At 39.6% G+C, this 20047-nt stretch overlaps 1 protein-coding gene across 4 annotated transcripts in view; it reads right to left on the bottom strand.

The window, feature by feature from the left end:
* Positions 1-6237: 6237 nt before the first annotated feature.
* Positions 6238-20047, bottom strand: part of ENPP1 (ectonucleotide pyrophosphatase/phosphodiesterase 1) — a 71010-nt gene continuing 57200 nt past the window's right edge. Inside the window, exons 17-25 of one of the 4 annotated variants that reach the window (XM_077813051.1) lie at positions 18768-18855; positions 16723-16895; positions 16135-16186; positions 13195-13349; positions 11370-11505; positions 9773-9850; positions 8796-8928; positions 7808-7964; positions 6238-6833 (exon numbers count right to left, since the gene is read on the bottom strand). In XM_077813051.1, coding sequence (XP_077669177.1) covers positions 6666-6833; positions 7808-7964; positions 8796-8928; positions 9773-9850; positions 11370-11505; positions 13195-13349; positions 16135-16186; positions 16723-16895; positions 18768-18855 — 1140 coding nt within the window. In that variant the 3' untranslated portion in view covers positions 6238-6665. Of the gene's footprint in view, positions 6834-7807; positions 7965-8795; positions 8929-9772; positions 9851-11369; positions 11506-13194; positions 13350-16134; positions 16187-16722; positions 16896-18767; positions 18856-20047 lie in introns of those variants that run through there. The other 3 variants (XM_077813053.1, XR_013345635.1, XR_013345634.1) reach the window with 3 other exon arrangements.

The following is a 20047-nucleotide window of genomic DNA, read 5'->3' as shown; positions in this document are numbered from 1 at the left end:
TAATCAGCATCATTCTCTCTGTTGCCTGGGGTACAGTATCTCTGGCAGTGAGAAAAATTTGAGAGATGGCACAAGAATGGCACAAGAATTTACATGGAGCACAAAAGAAATGGTGAAACCAGAGGTGAGAAATTTCTGGGGTATTTTCACAAGAACCAAGCCAGAGATTTTTCAATTATGGGAGCAGAGGAAAAAACCCTACACTTTTCTTATTTCAAGTCATACATGTCAGAGTTCAAATTGGGCAAGTGGATTGTAGTTAAAATGAGAAGGATGTCAAAGTGGAACAAAGTTTATTTAATTGTAAGTAGTATAATTTTAGAGTTACGTATCTCTTTCAGAGGGAATACTACAGGAGAGCTATTGAGTTATGAGGTGCCAGCACAGATATACAAAACTCACATTTATAAAGGTCAGAGTAATTCACTAGGAGCCTCTAAATACGGAAAGAAAAAACAGGAGAGTGAAAAAGGAGGAGAAACTGAAGGGAAAGGAGAAAAGAACAAAAGGAGGCTCACTATATTTAAAACCTTGTTTTGAATTACCAAGCTATAAATGGAGCTATAAATATGATTCAGACAAAGTTGGCCCTCAGGAAGAGCTCCCGAAGCTTGGTGTCCTGTTTCCTACTCTGGGAAGTTGCAGAAGGAGCAGATTGGATGTGGGGCTGGAGGAAAGAATTTTTGTGGGGTTTAGGAGATCCATAATTAATTGATGGGTTGGGGGGTGAGTAGCTGTTTGGCCAATAGTTTTGCTCAAAAGAAGGGGGGATGGAAAAAGTCAAAACATTTTGTTTTGATATTTTCAAAACAATGTGTTTCAGTTTTTTGTTTCAAAAATGACATTTGGAAATTTAGCTAGATTTAGCTAAAAATGAAAAGGGTAAAATAACCACTCACAGTGAAACAAAGTTGTTTTGTTTCTAGTCAAATTAAATGTTTCATTTGACCCGATCTTGTTTGTTTTTTGGCTTAGCCACTGAACCAAAAAAAATCCATTATTCGCCCAGTTCTAGTTACATGATAAGCGAAGCTCCACTACAAATGCTTAGTGGAGTCTGCATGCATTTAAGGTAGAGCTTAAGCCCTGAAATGATAACATGCTGTTTGATGGTAGTGGATGAGTACATAGATATGTAGATTCAAAAAGGAGATTTAAAAAAATCTTGGGGTTACCAGTACTGTGTAAGCACACCATGAATGCCCTCTGTTTCAAGAAGGCACTTTTCTTATTCTGTTAATTTTAAACTGTTTATATTTTACATCACAAGCTAAATCTAGGAACCATTTTACTCACCTGGGTATCTTTGCCTTTAGAGCGTCCTACATAGAAGGAAAAACAGCAGCAAACTGAGCTTTATATATCTGGAGAAGGACGCTGTGATCCTTGAACTTTGACCCAGGCATTAAACCATGACGGGAAACGTAGTGCATTATTTTAGCAGTCTGGTGAGGTCCCTAGGGATTCCCCCTTAGGTCCGAGGAATCCTCAGGAAGCCAGTTATGCTAGGTTCTGCTAAAATGATCACCAGTGAAAAAGTCAATGGCATTTTAAACTGTCATCTTTAGGTTTCAGGGTTAATGGCCCACTAAGATAAAAGGGCTAATGTTTCTGGCTATTTGCAGTCTACGGACAATATTGCTGTGTTGTTTACATTCAGATCACATTGGGAAGGTTCTCTTCACAATCAGAAGGACTGGAAACTCTTTTTTAAAAGAAAGCTACGATTCTGGAGCACAGTTCTGTAGCTCCTGTGGGCCGACTTCACAGTCACAAAAGGGGGTTACATTTATTGTAATTTGTGCCCTGTTGAGGGAGAAATTTACAGACAAACTGTAGGGAATTTTCTTTTAAAACTTTGTCATCCAAATTTTGTTGTAATGAAATGTTAGATCCATGTTGATCTTGACAATCCATTACATTTATTCATTTGAATTTTAAAGAATTTTAATACAATTTGTATTTTTCCATACTACTGACAGTGACATTCCCAGATGAAAAGTATATCTCTGTTACTCAGGATTATCAAGTCTGTTAGCCAACATATTTCAGTCTGGTTGCTAAAGCACTTGCCATTGACATTCAAAAGTAGGATGCTCACATTCTGTTGGGAGCTGTTTAGTTTTAAAGTTTTATCATATATTTTTTCCTCAGGGTCCAATGTGATACATATTATTAAAACAACCACATTAGAAAAGTTAGCCACTAAAGTTGCCATATTAAACTGTCAAATAAAACAATTCCCTGTACTGATCATTTGTATTCCCTCATTAGCTCATAGCTCCTGTATGAAGTTGAGGGGTTTGAGGCTAAACAGCCCTTGGGTAATATGACCATTTTAGGAAGCAACCTCTTGCTAATGTCTGCTTTGTATTACAGGTGAGACTTTCAAAGCCACCTGAAGGGGCTGGGTTGACAAATCCATTGAAGCTTGGTGTCCAAATCCACTAGGCATCTTTGAAAATCTCACCCAATGTGTTTATTTAGATGATTTTTTCCTTTATAATTCAATTTTTTTTTTTACTACCTGTGAAAAATTCTATTTAGAAAGGGACTTTCCCAGTCCTTGATCCATATCCCCTCATCTGCCCCTGAAGGGGAATTCTGGGATGTCATGGAGAGAGTTAAGGGGTCTGATAGGTAGTTCACATTTTCACATTGCTCCTCCACAGAAATTTGGTGCATGACTTGAAAGAGTGGGTAGGGGACAGTGATCCACTCCCAGGAGAAGACCCTTGATTTACCCCATGCCCCAAAGCTAAATCTCTTGTACAGGAAAGAGAAGGAAGATGGTGTGTCTAAAGAATTGCATCTGACAGCAACCAGACTTAATTTGCTAATACTAAGCGACTTAAAAACAAGCAGACTTTCAGGTCTTCTCATACTTTGTAAAGAAGCAATTTTTCCCCTCTTACAGGCTATCTTTAAAAAATTCAGTTTGTGGTAGTATGGTATTAAGGCAATAGTCATGTTTTATTTAACACTTTGAGTAGCAAGAGAAGAACTGAAACTGGTTTTATTTTGAGTTTATTGGCAAAGTCTTCATGGAGGCTTTTTCGTACCCCAGCATCCTTTGCAGCAACAAAACTAATTTTATTAGTCTCGTGTAGACAAATGGAAGTTTTGATGATGCTCACTATAGTTATTCTTGTCCTGTCATAATTCCAAGAACCCATAAAATGTTCTGCTATTTAAGTGCAAAACCTGAGATGATAAAACTAGAAAGTTGCTGAGGAAAATTTAGGTTAGGGAGTACTAGAGGAGCACTGACTGTTGCATCAAATTCCTATTTCAGAATTCAGCAGCTGTAGGAAACTTCTCAGTGCAAAAAACCCTGTATTTATGCAGTTACGTTTGCATAGTTCAAGTAAATACTAATTTGGCAAGTTGCACACATTGTCTCATTTCCATTTTCCTGGTTACAGGAATGGAGGCCCACCCCTGCTGTAAAATATTTCACACAAAAACCTAAATTAAAAGAATATTGTTAAAAGTTGCCAAGTCAAGCAATCAAATTCTCAAGGTTAATTCAGCCCCCTTGTGTGTCTGCAGTACGATGCACGCTTTCATTACATGATCACATACAACTATTTTCCGCAGAACCATTCAGAGCACAGAATGGACAGTGCTCATTTAATGAAGACAGCTGTTCAAGATTTTGTTTTCTCCTGGTTCAATGCATGGTCCTATGTTTTATCCAGTGTACTTCTAAACCCTGCTCTGAAGACAGAATTATTCATTTCCCCATGTGTTTTTCTACAGCACTCATTACTACAATATTCAAGTGCTTCATGGTCATTAAGGAATTTATTTTCACACCTCCCTTGGAAGTTTAGGGGTGTTATTTTCCCCATTTTATAGCTGGAGCACTGAGGTAGAGCAGGGGCCAGGTCCATGCCACTTCCCCCAACTCCCATTGGCCAGGAATGGTGAACCGCGGCCACTGGGAGCTGCAGGCAGCCGTGCAAATGTAAACAAATGGTCTGGTGGCCCGCCGATGGCCTGCCCTATCGGGCCACAGGTTGCCCACCACTGCTCTGTGTGGACCTGCACTGGAAAGGGATGACACATGTTTCACCTGATGTCACACATTTGCTGATGTCAGAGGCATGGTGAGATTCAGAAATCCTAGGTTCCATTCCAGGCTCTAAAGGAGTGTGTCCTCTAGTGCAGTGGTTCTCAACCAGGAGTCCAGGGTCTCTTGCAAGGCCACGAGCAGGTTTCAGGGGGGCCACTGAGAATGGCTAGCATTCTACTCTCCAGGGCCCAGGGCAGAAAGCCAAACCCCACTGCATGGGACTGCAGCCCAGAGCCCTGAGCCCCACCACCCAGGATCGAAGCCAAAGCCTGAGTAACTTAGCTTTGCAGTGCCCCCTGTGGGGTGGGGCCCCAGTTACCCTGCTTGCTATCCCCTAACGGCAGCCCTGGCTTTTACATGCAGAAAAACAGTTGTGGCAGAGGTGGGCCATGGAGCTTTTATTGCAGGTTGGGGTGGGAGAGGGCCTCAGAAAGAAAAAGGTTGAGAACCCCTGTCTAGTGGACGGATTCTCCTATCCATTTCTCCCTCCCCCCAAACTTGACCCCCATTTGCCACTCCAACCTGTCCCAGTCCTGTCTCTTCCCCAGCCTACCTACTTGCCCTAATCCCAGTTTCCATTCCCCAGACTTCTCATCCTAGTCCTTGTCTCTTTCCCCAGCCAGTTCTAGACTCTCCCAAGAGGCTTGCTGAGTCCCAGTCCCCTACCCACTCCCAGTTTCTTTCCCCTCCTACACCTAGTCCCAATCTCTCCCACTCCACACAGCTCCTTGTCTGATCTCAGTATTCCTCCCACACATTTCTCCCACCCTCCACTCTGGTTCAGGTTCCTTGCCCAACGAGTTCCAATCTCCTCTCCTTCCTCAGCTTCCCAGCCCAGCTTCCTCTCCCATCTCCTCTCCCAGAGCTGCAGGAAAGCTGACAGGTGTGGAGTTGCCCACGGTTCAGAGACAGCCCTTAGGGGAAGATCTATTAATAGGGATTTGCTATGTTCTAGTAAAGAGGAGAGGACAGAAGTTGATAAACTACAGATAGAAGCTGAAGAGAAACAGGCTTGTTTATACTCTGGTTATATGTTTATGGAGAAATTCTTGGTCATAAAATTGTCCATACTAGGATATAAGGTATATTTTATCCTAGTGTGGCTATGCCCCATAAAGGCTAGATACCACTTTTTTAAATGGACTCAGACTCTGCTGTAATCTGACCCTGTCAAGGAGTAGATCCATATATTGGAGTTTCTATTTGACTGCCCAGGGTATCTGGCATAAAAAAAGGAAACAAACTGCAACAGCCTATGCTTTTTATTTGTCGAAGTTGATGTTACACTAAATAATACTATCATGGTCATGATGCAATGTTGCTGCAACACACTTGCACTTCACACAGTGAAACTACTTTAAGAGAATGTTATGCTTGTGACAGAAGAGATCAAGAAAATACACACAGTGAAAGGAGAAACAGTTTAGGGGCCTGATCCAGTTCTACTGAAGTCACTGGAAAAGCTTTCATTGACTTCAATGGGCTTTGGCTCAAGCCCCCCTACATTTCTAAGCTAAACATAGCTATGCCATGCTGAAAAGGGGTTCAGGAAAAAAAAAAAAAATCAGCCTTGCATGTTAGTGTGGGGGAAGATCATCTTTCATTATTAATGAAAATGAAAGCAATCGTCTTCTGAGCAATGGTATTTCCCCCCGCAAAAACGTCAGTTCTTCAAAAGGACAAATTCATTCCACCAAATCGAAAAACCACCTTGAACCTTTAAGAAAGCAAAATGTATTAATCAAATCTAAGTTCATCTGGAGTGAGATAATTCTCCAAAATTGTCCTAAGATATTATTTAATTTCTTATTATGCATGTACACATAGTCACAGAACACATGTGTAACATGCACATTTCTCTTTAGTTTCCTGGTCCACTACAGGATAATAACCTACTACTGCAACCAGTTATAAAAGATATTGTTTTAGCTAGAGGCCTGTGCCATGGTGCTGAAAGTCTTATGCTCTTCCCCTACTGATGACCCATTTGGGGGTGGATGCCATTACCCATGCAATATAGCTTTATGCGGCATATTGCATGATATTTTAATAGCACAATGCTCAAAATCTAATTCACTAGAAGTGAATGTCTAATTCACTCACTATTTCACTGCCTCCACCCCCCAAGAAGCCAGAATTAAAAGGAACCATTGTGTATGTTCCATTAATCAGGATTTTAATGGCTTTCCAGGACGTTTACATACTTGCCAATTATCTCTATTTTTGATCAAAATATTGATAATTATCCCTCCCTTATAAACTTCCTCCACTCCAATGTAATTAAAAAGGTTTAGAAGGTTCCATTCATTTTCTCCTCAGTGTTTCTGTATATAAAGTTCAAATGCCAGCAGATCAGCTTTAATAACAGACACAATTCTACCGCATTCAAGTGGGAGTAAGACCAACAGAAGCTGTCTTCCTGTGTTATACTTAGTCCATCAAATATCCCTGAGATACAAATGTGGCAGATTCTTTCCAATTCTCAGTATGGTAAAATGCTCTCAGTAAGTGTTCCAGCTCATTTAAAGACTTTTTTCCTGTAGATAAAATAGTGTATTTACAAAATTATTTGTGAAATAGACAAATTTCACTCCATGGGAAAAGTTGGTAAATATGTTTTTAACTGTAAAATATCAGATACTGGCTGTTTTCTGTCTTGGTAGAAGCTGAGTCCAGTGAGAAGTTCTACATCTCTGACCCGGGCTGTATGAAACCTCATTCGCTCTTCAACCCACAAAAAGTCATGTTTGTGTCTCTGTTGGGGTAGAGAAACGAGAGAAAAATTAGGGATATTCTGAAGAATTCTGTTTCAAGGTTTACACATACAATATGCTAGTGGAAAGCTGTTTTGTAGAAGTTAAGGCAACAAATTTTCACAAAACATAACCAAGAAGTTGAAGAGATCAGTGGATATTAAGCATTTACAAATATAACTAAACATAGCACCTGATCTTGTTTTCACAATTTCATAGATTCCAAGGCCAGAAGGGACCATTGTGATCATCTGGTCTGACCTCCTGAATAACTAAGGCCATAGGACTTCCCCAAAATAATTCCTAGAGCAGATCTTTTAGAAGAACATCCAATCTTGATTTAAAAATTGTCAATCATAGAGAATCCACTAGTTAAAAATGTATGCCTTATTTCCAGTCTGTATTTGTCTAGCTTCAACTTTCAGCCATTGGATCATGTTATACCTTTCTCAGCCAGACTGAAGAGCCCGTTATCAAATATTAAAAATAAAAGTTAAAGTTGGCTGTCTTATATAAAAGGCAATATTAATTTAGCAAAGTGATCCTGTAAACTCAAAATGCAACTGATTTTAACCTATTTAGTTATAAAAATGTGGAATCCAGTGGCAGGGGAGGTAATCATGTCAACAGCAATGGATTTGTGTGTCAACTATTGTGATTTGGTGTTGATACTATAGCAGTCTCTGTTTAAGTGTCATGATGATTCTCTCACTTTATTGTGTTTCAAACCCACCAGCTCTAACCCAACCACTCTTTACAGTTCAAAAGAGCAAAGCACACAACATAGCTACTTTCACACGTAAATGGATATACCACACTTCTATGTAAATTAAATTGTTTAATCTCACTCTAGGACACCATGATAAAATACTTCAAAAGACTTTATAGCCATTAACTAATTCCCCACTGCTCTGTCTGCAGTGCGAGCCAGGCCTGGCTTCAGATATATACATGGAGCTGAACAAAGGTTACTTACTGCACAGCTTTCACTGTTGTCTGGCCTGTGAGGTACAATGAAAGATAAGGCATCTAAAGCCCCTTCACACTGCAAGGGGGTCTGGGAAATATTTTTACAACTTGTCAGCACAATGAAGTAGTGAGTTGGAACCAGAACTTCTGGGTCACGGGTTAATCTGAAATGCAAAGAGGTGGCGTTTTAGATCTACTTCCTCTAAAACTATCAAATTAAAGTAGCGCAAAGGACACATGGCACAATGACACCTGGTGTACTTTAGCAAACGGTTTTATTAACCTCCTTGGCCCAAGAGAAACCTTCAGAAGCTTAGCACTAGAATATGCCATTAGAATACTTTGAGCTTTGAGGAGCATTCTAGATTGCTGTCACACAAGCAGAGTTTGGCTGGCTTGATGGTCTGAAGAGTAGGTCTAGTGATGGTCTCAAAAAGGGAAAACCATGATTCATCATAAAAATAGGCGAGAATCTAAAGTAGATTACTGGCAGAGTTCAGAGCTCTGGCTCACTTAAAGGAACGCCCAGCTCATCTGTTGTTTTGAACCAATCTTGCCAACTATAAGAAAATAGCAAATCTTTACAGAGAAGTCTATCAATAGAACTTAGCCCGTTACTCTGAATCAGGAAGGAATCAGACTACCAAGGACAATGGGCTCCTTCCATTGCTCCTGTTTCCTCCAGTACTGGAAGCAGCCTCATGGAGTTTTAGGTATAACCCCATTCTTACAGCTGCCACAGTTCCCAGGTGGACCTAACGTACAGGGTTTGTGATTCCATACTTCTGGGGTGTTTTTTTCTTTTTACCTTCTCTTTTGTTGGGCTCCAAACACATCACTTTAAAGCTACGTGACTGGCTACACATTAGCTGATGTATCCTGCCAGGAGCCCCTCTTGGGAGATCATTTTTTTTGGCAACAAGTGTCATAGTTATTATGAAATGATTAAAAAAAGGAAAGAAAAAAATCAGCATTAGAAAGGAGAAAATTCCCACCTCTTCACTTTTTCTGGAGTATCGTACAGCCCATTGGAGTCATAATCGAACACAGGGCCACTGACTACATTGACACCATTTCTTGCCAGAGTGTATTTTGGCAGCAGGACATCATAGAAATAGTTCCATAACACTGGAATACAATATGGTAGTGGAAAATGTTATGTCGGGGGAGAATTTTTGAAAATAATTGCACCGTGTATTTATCAGTATACAGACAGCTATGATGAAGATAGAAGAAAGATGTTTATTGTTAGTCTCCAAGGTTCTCCTCATGCCTCTGAGAGACTGATGTCCCAGTTAAGAGTGAGCCACCTTATGTTCCCCATGTGAAATATAACTGTATTAGGCTGATGCAGACCGGCTTAGCAGGGGGAGTAGTTCTGTATCTAGTTTCTCAGATACCAACTCAATCCCTGTGTCCTACATGCACTCATGCATGTCTAGCTTGCACATCCCTTCTCTGCTAGATGTGAGATTGTTGCCCTTATTACTACAGCAGACCAGATACCAGATAAGAAACTCAGCTACAAGACCATCTTTGAGCCTAGAAAGCACTCCTAAACTGGGAACTGGTGTTGATTATTTAACTGCATCTGCGTCCATTAAAGAAACTCGGCCCAAAATACACGCAGGTGAAATTCAGACAGGAGGAAAAATAAGCAACAAAACATTGTAAAATGTCAAATTAAGAAATGAGTTCTGGGCCTTTGTTTACATAGGACCAGAGACTGGGAACCCCAAAATCGTTGTGGTGAGCAGTTATTCACATGAGCAATTCCACTGACTTTCGTGAAACTATTCCAATGAGTAACTCCTTGTCTATGTAAGCAAGGAGTTCAGTCTGGCCCAATTGTTACCAATTATCTTGGCTGGGACTTAATTTACAGAGGCAGCTGAGCCAGGGAACTTTTGCAATGATTTGAAAACAAGCAAATCAGCAATGTTTTTGCATGTAAATAGATGCACATAATTACCTTTAAACTCATGATACATTGGCACAATGTTGCTGTTAAATAGTGCTTCATAGGAACTCTTTGTGTCTTTTCTTAGATCTAAAAGAAATGAATGATGATTCATTACTTTGTAGGGTCACTTGGAAAGCCATGAGATGCCAGCTACATGGAGGTTAAATAGATCAACTTAAAAACGTTACAGTGGGTCTGACCTGTTTCAAAAGAGTAAATGCACTTGGGGCCTGACTCTGCTCTCACTGAAGTCAATGGGGAGGTCTGTTCATTCTTTTAAATGGGTGTTAGATCAGGTGCATAGAGAATAAAGCAATCTAGGCAGCAGCTCCAGTAAGTGCAGTTGTCAAATATAAAGTGGACACATTCCTGAAAATATTAAAATCTGTGCACACTTTTAGATTTCACTGGTCACCTCTGGATCACTGCATGAGTTTTAGGGACTGCTACCAACTCATTCTGCCTGCAGAATAGATGAAAAAAAGTAGAAGGGCCCAGCGCTATCTAACCCTAGAAGGTTCTGCCCTAACACCCAAAACTTAGTGTGAATGCTCAAATAATCAAAAAGAAATAATACCAAATAATACCAATAATAACTGATTCTCCACTGCCCAGCACCTTGTGTAGCCATTTACATCTGTGCAAAGTAGGGGTAAAATGCTACTGGAGCAGAATAGCAGTGTTTCACATTCACTTTGCACAGGTATAAATAGCTACACAAAGTGTTAGAGAATCAGGCCCAAAATATTTAAGTGCAAACAATTAATTATTTTACTGAAGACCTGATGTGGGATAATACTGTATTTTAGCTATAAAATGAGTTCCATCCTAGTTGATTGAAGGAAGTTTCCCACTGAACGTTATACCCCAGTATTTGACATGAGCATTCTTGTCCACAAAACATATGGGTTTTTTGAAATAGTAACAACCACTTAGGAAGAAAGGTTGAAATTTGAGGTACTTATATTTTCCCAGTTCACAAGACTTGATTCAGAGTTCATAAACTCTTTCCCCCCTTCCTGTGTGAGGTGCCATGTTAGAAACTTGACTACCTCGCAAACCTCCAGAGGGATGGTGGAAATAATTCCATGCTGTTGTTTAAAGGGATGAAGAATGTTCTGACGCAAGGTTTTTCCATCTAGTGAACCAATACACTGTAACTAAGAGGGCAGGCCTAGCCAGTTACACTTTTCACAGCTGGTGAAATCCTGGCCTCACTAAAGTCAATGGCAAAATTCCATTGACTTCAGTGGAGCCATGATTTCACCCAGTATTGGTCTAGCTGTAAAATTTTTGCAAGTGATTTTCCTCCTTTGCTTTATTCAAGACACCCTGAATTGTCTTTGGTGACAGAAGGAGTAAGAACATCTTGGGCATCCTGCCAACCACCAAAGTAAAGTTTGGAGATTCCTATGTCTTGCATGTTAGCATAAATTGCAGATTGAAATGGACTACACTGCAAATGGTTTAGGAGTAGCAACCTGATGCCTTCAGTTAATTCCCTGGATCGTTTTATTACAAAGGGTGCCCCCTTCCACTATTGCATGAACAAAAGAAAGGGATGACAGAACTCAGACAAGTTGTGTGAAGAAGACAGTGAATTTACTTGGAGGGAAAAGGAATCCGTAGTTCAGCTGATGGTGACTTTTGTAAAATGAACAAGTCTTGCTAGAACTAGAAGGGATACGAATGTCCACATGTAAACAGCTGGACACGTTTTCCACAGAGGCAGTCCAGTTATCCTATTGAACACAAACAGAATAATAATTTGCTGTACAAACAGCTGAGTCACCATTATGGTTCACTACAAAACCCTAAAAAATTATCTGCAATTGCTCTTAGTTGTGTGAGGAGACTAAGTTTCAGAAGATTAAATGTTCTTGCATGCTTATTTTGATGTGGCAAAAATTGCTTCATGAGTATCTTACAAATAAAACAACCGAACTTAGGCATTCCATGTGCTATGGGAAGAAATTCCTTTATCAAAAAGAAAACCTAGATGTGGAAGTTAGAGGTGCCTGAGAGCCTTCGGGAGGTGTTGTGGTGGTGAAGTGATTTAGCAGTCCTGGATTTTATTTTTTGTGAAGTATTTGTTTGCCTGTAGCTTATTCTTACGTATAGTTTTGTATGATGCATTATTTAAAAAACAACCAAACAAAAAACACATTTATTGAAAATCCTGCAATTTCGCCAAGTAATCAGACTGAATAACATTCTCTGCTGATTCTAAAGTGTTTTTAATCTAAGGCCACTCTAAGAATACTTTATTTCATAGGAATATTTATTTTCTATACCATCATGTGTGTTTCACTCTATTTTACTTTAAAGATACTTGCCCTGGAATCATGTGAATATTTATTATAATTTCAGTGATGAGTATTTAGAAGGTGACATCGGGGATCAGTGTATTTGGCAACAAGTTATTGTTAGCCTCTTCCAATATTTAAGAATTGGATTTGGTTCTTGTCATCAGTTACTGTCAGTATCTCAAGTCAAACATAGGTTATTGGGCTCAATATAGAGGTAACGGGGTGAAATTTAATGGCCTGTTTTATAGTGGAGGTCAGACTAGGTGATCTAATGGCCCCTTCTAGCCTTTTAGTCTATGAATATGAATCTATCCATTTACCAGGTGGCATACAGGAAAGAAGGTGGGTATTTTTGATTTTTAAATATTCTCAGAAACAAAAATGGACAATTCTGAAAAGCCTGGGCTAGTTGCAACCACAAGATTCCCAAGTAGACCTCCCCTGTTCTGCATGGAAAACATGTTCATGTATGAATAGTGAACACTGGTTGTCAGCCTTCACTTCACCTCCATTTCTCCCTTCCTCAGACTACATAGATGGGCTTCCTGCCTTGAGAAAGGGAAGGCACAGGTCAAGGACCTGCCTGGTTTCTCATCATACACTAGCCACACAAGAAACTACATAGGATGCCCTTTAGAAAAGGGCCCCCTCGTACTATGAAACCATTCTTAACGTGGGGGTTCCAGATGCAGCCACTACCATGGAGGCTATGGACCCAGACTGCAAAGGAGTGTGCCTATCCAGAGACTCAAAGCCAGAGTGGATTCACAGGGCCTCTCCACCAATGGCTTTTGCCTACTGGAGATTGCCACAGCTCCTGGGGATCTGCTGGTTTCTGGAGGCAGAACTGGAGCTCACTTCAGGGAAGGAAGAGGAGCCACAATCCATCCATTGTATGTTTTCCTCCCTACATTCCCTCTCCTGTGGGTGTTTTCATGGGACAGATGCTATGGGCAGCTATTATGTGAATTTTGGGGCAACAAATATTCAAAAGCAGAGCTGCTTCCAGCCCTGAAATTCTAGTTTACAAAAAACAAAAAAACAAACAAAAAAAAACAACCTCTGACCAAAAAGGGTAACAGTAGGAAGAACAAAGCATTACAGAAGCCAGCAAATACTTACGTATTTGCTAACAGTGTAGGCACTCCACAAAGTCATATTGAGATCCTGGCTGTATCCATTCACATACTGGTGATGGTAAAGGAGGTAATATGTGCTTCTCTTCTGTAGAACCCTGGGCCTCCCATAAGGCAAACTGTATTTCTCAATCTTCTTTACTAGAGCAGAAACAGGGTTTATTACAAGTTCTATACACTTTGCATATTTGTTGAGATTTTCTGCAGTGCACCCTCGTATTTCTTGTGATGGCAAGAATTTGCCACAATTTCCAACTACGACACAGAAAATTATGATTAAGACAAGAGTAAGAGAAAGGTACTAGCCTGCAGAGCACCTCCATGATCATGCAACAGATTGGTAAATAACTAGTATCAGATATTTAAATATATAGTAGAATTAAACTCAAAGAGGAAGTAATGCATTTTGCCAGTACAGAGTAATCATTTAAAATTAGAGATGGTTCTAAATTTCCCAAAAATCTGGGTGGGTGTTTCAGTTCAAGTGTTTCTTCTGGAACCCACCACTCTTAGTGCTTAGGGAGAGACCATGACTAGTTGATAGGTTTGGGACAGGCTTCAGTTTTACTGAAGCAATGCAACTAAATAGTAAGTCATATAATTGACTTTGATTTCAATGTATTTCTTTGAAGTCCTTTAATTAATCAATGACTTAGTGAAATGTTGGTTAGTCCTTCATGAGGGTGTGTACTTAGTTCCACAATGAATTACTGTCATAGCCAGAGACTGTGCCTTACACCCTTTTTCTACCAACTGACCCGAGAAAGCAGGAAAAAAAAAATGCCATTACAATATAATTACACTATTGGAATGAAACTACACGACAGTGTAATTACAGTCACTCTAATAAAAAGTGTGCCTAATTTCTCCATACAATGCAGAATAATTCAGGACAGGGAACATTTCAATGTTTTTGCACCTCTGTAATTGTGTGTGGCTCCTTTCCCTGTGTGGCTATGAACTATTCTTTTCTTTAGAATCCAGAAGGGATTTATCTATTTGCTTTCCCCCCCAAAAGTATTACAGGATAGTCACTGGTTTTTCTTTTTAAATCTGTAGTGACTCCTTTCACTTGTGCCGTAGAATCCCAGAGTTATGAACACCTCGGGATTGGAGGTTATTTGCAACTCTGAAATGTTCGTAACTCAGAACAAAACATTATGGTTGTTCTTTTAAAAGTTTACAACTGAACATTGACTTAATACAGCCTTGAACCTTTAGTATGCAGAAGAAAAATGCTGCTTTTAATAATCTTAATTTAAATGAAACAAGCACAGAAAAGGTTTCCTTACCTTGTTAATTATTTTTTTAAACTTTCCCTTTATTTTTTTAGTAGTTTACATTTAACATAATACTATACTGTATTTGCCTTCTTTTTGGTCTCTGCTCTGTGTACTTCTGATTCCAAATGAGAGGTTGACCTGTCAGTTTGTAATTCTGGTGTTCGTAACTCTGAAGTTCTACTGTATTTGGTAAGTGTAGTCACTATAAATTTTAATATCAAGATCTGAATTACTGGAGTATTGTTATCTAAACTGTTAAATGTGCAGAACGGTCCTGCTTCCACTGAAGACAATGACATTAACATCAGTGGGTGCAGGACCAGGCTCTTAGACTTACATCTTTACAAAAGTGAGTTAATTGGAATTCTGGGCCTGATCCTACAGTCTTTACTTAGGCCCTGATTCAGCAAGGTACTTAAGTATGTGCTTAACTTTAAGCAAGTCAGTAGTCCCACTAACTTCAATGGGACTACCCACTCAGTATCTTGCTGAATTGGGAACTCAAGCAAAATTCCCAGGATCAGGCCTAAAAAGTTATAAGTGGATCTCATTTTATTGATCATCTGCATTGAGTGCTACAAAGTACAGAAAGCAAGAATTTTAAGAGGTTCTGGGGTATGTTTTTAAAGTATCTGCCGTTATTGTTGAGTAGACTAATGAAAAACTCTTATCCCACTGCCTACACCACATCAGTCTACACATACCTGCCAAAAGCATCAGGTTATTCATGAGTGGACAAAAAATGTCTAATCCTGCCTTCAATGGGGACATAACCTTACAGATATTAATGGGAGTTCCTCATGGGTACAGAATTTATTTTCATGAGAGATGGTGATGTCACCTCTGTCTTGTATACAAACACAGAAGAAGGTCCATACCAACTTATTGATCTTTCTGACATTCTAATCAACCTGAATCCATTTTTTATATTATTAATGCCAGCAGATACAGTTCACATGACCATTAGTTAGATTTTAGTTATGATGACTTAGTCACTGGCTATTGGTCAAGGGCTCATTTAAGAGGAAAAGAACAGCTTCAGTGTGGTCATAACAGAATACATTCTATTACAAATCACAGTGATGCAGATATACTGTTAACCATGTAAATAAACCTATTTTATTCTTATGACTAATACTCTAGACTGTCTAAAGTAAAGATCTTCTATGTTTCATCATATATGCAGGCTTCAAGCCATTAACATTTGCGGGGTTTTCCTAGCTAATTTTTCCTCGTTAAATTCTTATGTATCCGATGTTGTAAAATTCAAAAGCTACTATAGGAGAATTCAAGTATATCTAGATAATCAAGAAATAGATGGCATATATGCCGTATCAGTTCTGTATTTAACAGAGCAACCATGAGGTAATGGGCCCAAACACAGACTACATTTCTATAAAAATATACTGCATAGTAATAGAATTTTAAAGAATGGCAGTTTACAAGACAGAGGGATCTATTTGTAAAGATGAATAGTTCAGGTGAATACCAGTAAAAGATGAGATTCTTTGTTCAGCCCATGTACTTGAGTAGGACTCAGGATACATCTAGGTATTGGTCAAACTGTTTTTAAAGTAAAACCTTTTTAATTTATTTGAAACAAAACAAAAACACCATTTGCTCCTATAAAATAAAATGCTTACCTTCTGATGTAGTGTGATTTAACTGTTGCTGAAAATCTCTTATGGGCAAGCCCTATAAAACAAAACACAGGGATGCTACTATTTGTTATATAGAGCACATTTCCCTGCCAACAGTTCTCAACAATAAAATACAAAACGCTTTGTTAACAAATTCAAGCCCTCTGTTCCACAAGCCTTCCACACAGGCACTCCCAGTGAAGTCAACTGGAGGGCTGCCCATCGACAGCGTGCATGATCAAGGTTTAAAATTAAGAAAATAAAGTCTTCAATTTTATGTACAACTATAGTCCACGGGAGGAAAATTCCCATATGATAAAGTCAAGAAGGCAAGAGTTCAATGCTTCTCTGTCAAACCTTGCCTTCCAATGGCAGCATTTGGTCCTACGCGAAAAGATAGATCAGGCCCTCTATACCTATTGCTCATTAAAATCAACAGAAATCTTTCCTTTGATGTCAATGGGCACTCTATCAGGCCTATAGATGGCAAAATTATGAATGTCGTGATCACACTCAGGAGTATGCAGTTTCAGACACAATTACAAAACAAATTATTTTGTCTCAGCAGTTTTATCCATCTGAATTACTTACTGCCAAATCACATGAGCAACCAATGTCCAATGAAGAGGTGGTTTTCAGGAGTGGATAAACAGAAGGATGACTTTCTTCCTCTGGATGTCTTGGAACATAAACAGGATTCTTTAAAAGGTGGTTTAGGCTTCCATGAGTTCCATTGTTGTAGGCTGGTGTTATACCAAGCAAATCTACAAACAGTTCAAACTGAACATTAAGGGGGATTGAAAAAAATACATGGCAGTTTGGCTGTGACTATACTCATGTGGGTGCCATGACTGCAGCATTGCCTGTTTCTGTTTTAGTATTCCTTACAGTCAAACTAAGTCAGGTGGCAGATTAATGTAGCTGCTTTCACAGCCAGCTACCACTTGTGACTGTCACTTGTAGTGAAGGAGGGAGACACCATTTCTCATCCACCTGCCTCCTGATAGTGGAGAGGGAAGGGACAACACCCCCCTATGCAAAAAAACAAACACACACTTGTACCTTGTGGGAGTTGAACTTGTAGCTTCCAAATCTGAAATAGTGGCTAGAACTCTAATAATTGGTGCACAAAGTTGAGCACACAGTTTTGGGGGAACTCCTGATCAATTGTTATCTTCTGAAAGTTGAGATGCTGGCATGGGTACCTGTTGAAGGCACTAGGGCCTACAGCTGAACTGGCTCCTCTGAGCTGCCAATACAGATCTCCACTCTTGCTTCTCCCCATAAGAAGTGATAGCTCAAGGGAGAAGCTTGCCTGTGGAGATTAACTGGTGACTAATCTACTATATTCTTCATCAATGACAGTAGCAACAGTCCCAGAAGGATGCAACAATGTATGTACAAATAAGAGAAAAAGGGGCACTGCTTCCTGCTGATGGCCCTGATCCACTAAAACATTTAGGCACTAGAGCTTTCCCACTGACTTCAGTATGCCTATTCACAGGCTTATGTGTTTTTGTGGATCAAGGCCTTTGGTAATAGAATCTCCCTTGAGGAGGACCTAGTGCAAGGGTGAATTCCAGTGAAAAAAGGGGAAGGAGGAGTTTCCAGGGGAGGCTTTAGAGCAGACAAGCCAAATCCGTGTGTGTGTGGGGGGGGGGGGGGAGAAATGAAGAAATTGGGCTTGTTTTTGGCTTAATTGGCTTGTGAGTTGCTTGTTGGCTAGATTTTGGCTTGTAGCTTGTTGCTTTTTTTTTTTTTGGGGGGGGGGGGGGATCAACTCCTGGCAAGGAGGGGCAAAGGGGGCAGAGAGTTGGGGGTGCACAGCAGGCCCACCCCAGTCCCAGACTGCATGCCAAGGGGATCTAGTCACAGAGTGATGCGGTTCTTAGGGATTGGCCTGTTTTGGCCTTATTTTGAAATGGGATTAGCTTGATTTTTGGCTTATTGTGAAAGTTGGGGTGCTTATTTACTGCATGAAAGTTGACAACTGTGCTTCAGAGGGTGGAAAAACAGGTGGAGACCCCCGGGGACACAGAGGGAACTAGCAGGTGGAGAGAGAGATGTGGAGGATTATAGACAGACAATGGAAGACAGTGGTGAGCTAAGAAAACCAAGAACAGAGAAAAGTAAAAGGGAAGAAGAGACAACATAATATGAGGGGAGAGCAAAGGAGCCAACGAGGCATTCAGTTTTCAGAAAGAGATCTTAGGTTGCTGTTGCTGTTGCAATAAATGGTAACGTTACAGGAAATAAAGTAACAAGGGTCCTGAATAAATTGTATGAGGATGTGCTGTCAGTGAGCACACAGGCACGCAAGGAAAGCAGGAAACACATAAATCAAGTAATCTAGACAGGCTACTTTTTGGCAGGGGCAGGACAGATTAGTTTAATTCTTTTATGTCAAAAGTCAAATTGTTCCAATCAGAGAGATCATATTAATCTTTTACTCTAGGGGTGTGATTTTTCTCAGGAATAAACATGGCTTCAAATTTATGAAATGCATTAGGCTCTAAGAGAGAAGCTTCATCAGAGATTTAAACACGTGTTTATTAAGATTTTTATTTTTATGCCCAAAAGGTTTTCACAGGCTTATGAGGTTAAAAAAAAAAAAAAAAAAGATTGCTTATTCTTACCACATATCAAATTATAGATTTCAATATTTTCAAATGGGTCAACTTGAGTCTTGAACTTGAATCCGGGTCCAAAGCCAATAAAGAGAGCCTACAGTTTAAACAAAACTCCAATTTACTTTTGTCTTTAAGGAATATTACAGTAAAAAAGTACACATATTATTACATTAAAATGTAAATGGATAAAAGTGGTTTCAGTTTATCACCACATCTTTGACGATAAACATATACATATACACTGAACTAGCTGCAGATTTCTTTTTTTTTTTAAAGATAGATATATATTTTCACATGACAACACAGGGCTAATCATGGAAGAAATCTGAAGAGGTAGAAGAAGCATTTCCAGAAGATGGGAGAGGTGGACAAGTCTGAGCAAATCTGAGTTTGATTCACAGCTGGCTTTAAAAGTTATCTTCAGCAAATGTAAACCTTGTGATGTATGAAAGTCCCTGCTCTCTTCCTTCCTTTTGAGCAAATTATTTCAGCTTCCATATGCTTACTTAAATAAAATCACTTAAAAGGAACTTAGTATAACGGTTGTCCCAACATGACTGGCATACGTCATCTGAACAGCTTATTTGCAAGCCTTTAGTCTGAGGCACTCATTGGTTTTCCCTTTCTGGATGAAAACTGCACACCCAGTAGATCACACCCATCTTTCCAGAAGCGATATAATACTGTTTCCCTTCTATATCACCTTCCTTGGCAAGATCTAAAAGCTCTTTGCAAACAATGATCACAATCTCAGTTTCAGTCACTTTCTCAAGGTCACACAAGCTTGGCGGCAGAGCTGAGAAAAGACCCCAGGTGTAGCTTTCAGTCCCTTTGAATTAACCATAAAACAATCCTTCCTCTTGGGGGAAGGGAGGGTTGGAAAGGCTAACTGGCTAGATTACGTGAATAATACAAATATGGGGTAAAGTCAATTACATGTGTTTAACTATGACTTTTAAGACTGTTTGATCTCAACAATACATAATTGTTGAAGGCATGTACAGGTTTCTGTAGTAAGAGTCAAATTTCCATTGTATTTACTAACTCCAGCTCTATAGAAGGAGCACAGAAATGAACAGAAATATTCATACATTCCAAGGCAGAAGGGACAATTGTGATCATCTAGTCTGACCTCCTGTATAACACTGGCCATAGAACTTCCTCAAGTAATTCCTAGAGCATAGCTTTTAGAAAAATAGCCAATCTTAATTTAAAAATTGTCTGTGATGGAGAATTCATCACAAACCCTGACACAATGTTCCAGTGGTTAATTACTTTCACCATTA

Source organism: Eretmochelys imbricata, chromosome 3, assembly GCF_965152235.1.
Source record: "Eretmochelys imbricata isolate rEreImb1 chromosome 3, rEreImb1.hap1, whole genome shotgun sequence".
NCBI classification, from domain to species: Eukaryota; Metazoa; Chordata; order Testudines; family Cheloniidae; genus Eretmochelys; species Eretmochelys imbricata.
Note: the sequence above shows the minus strand (reverse complement) of the source record. Positions and strands in the feature narration are given on the sequence as shown.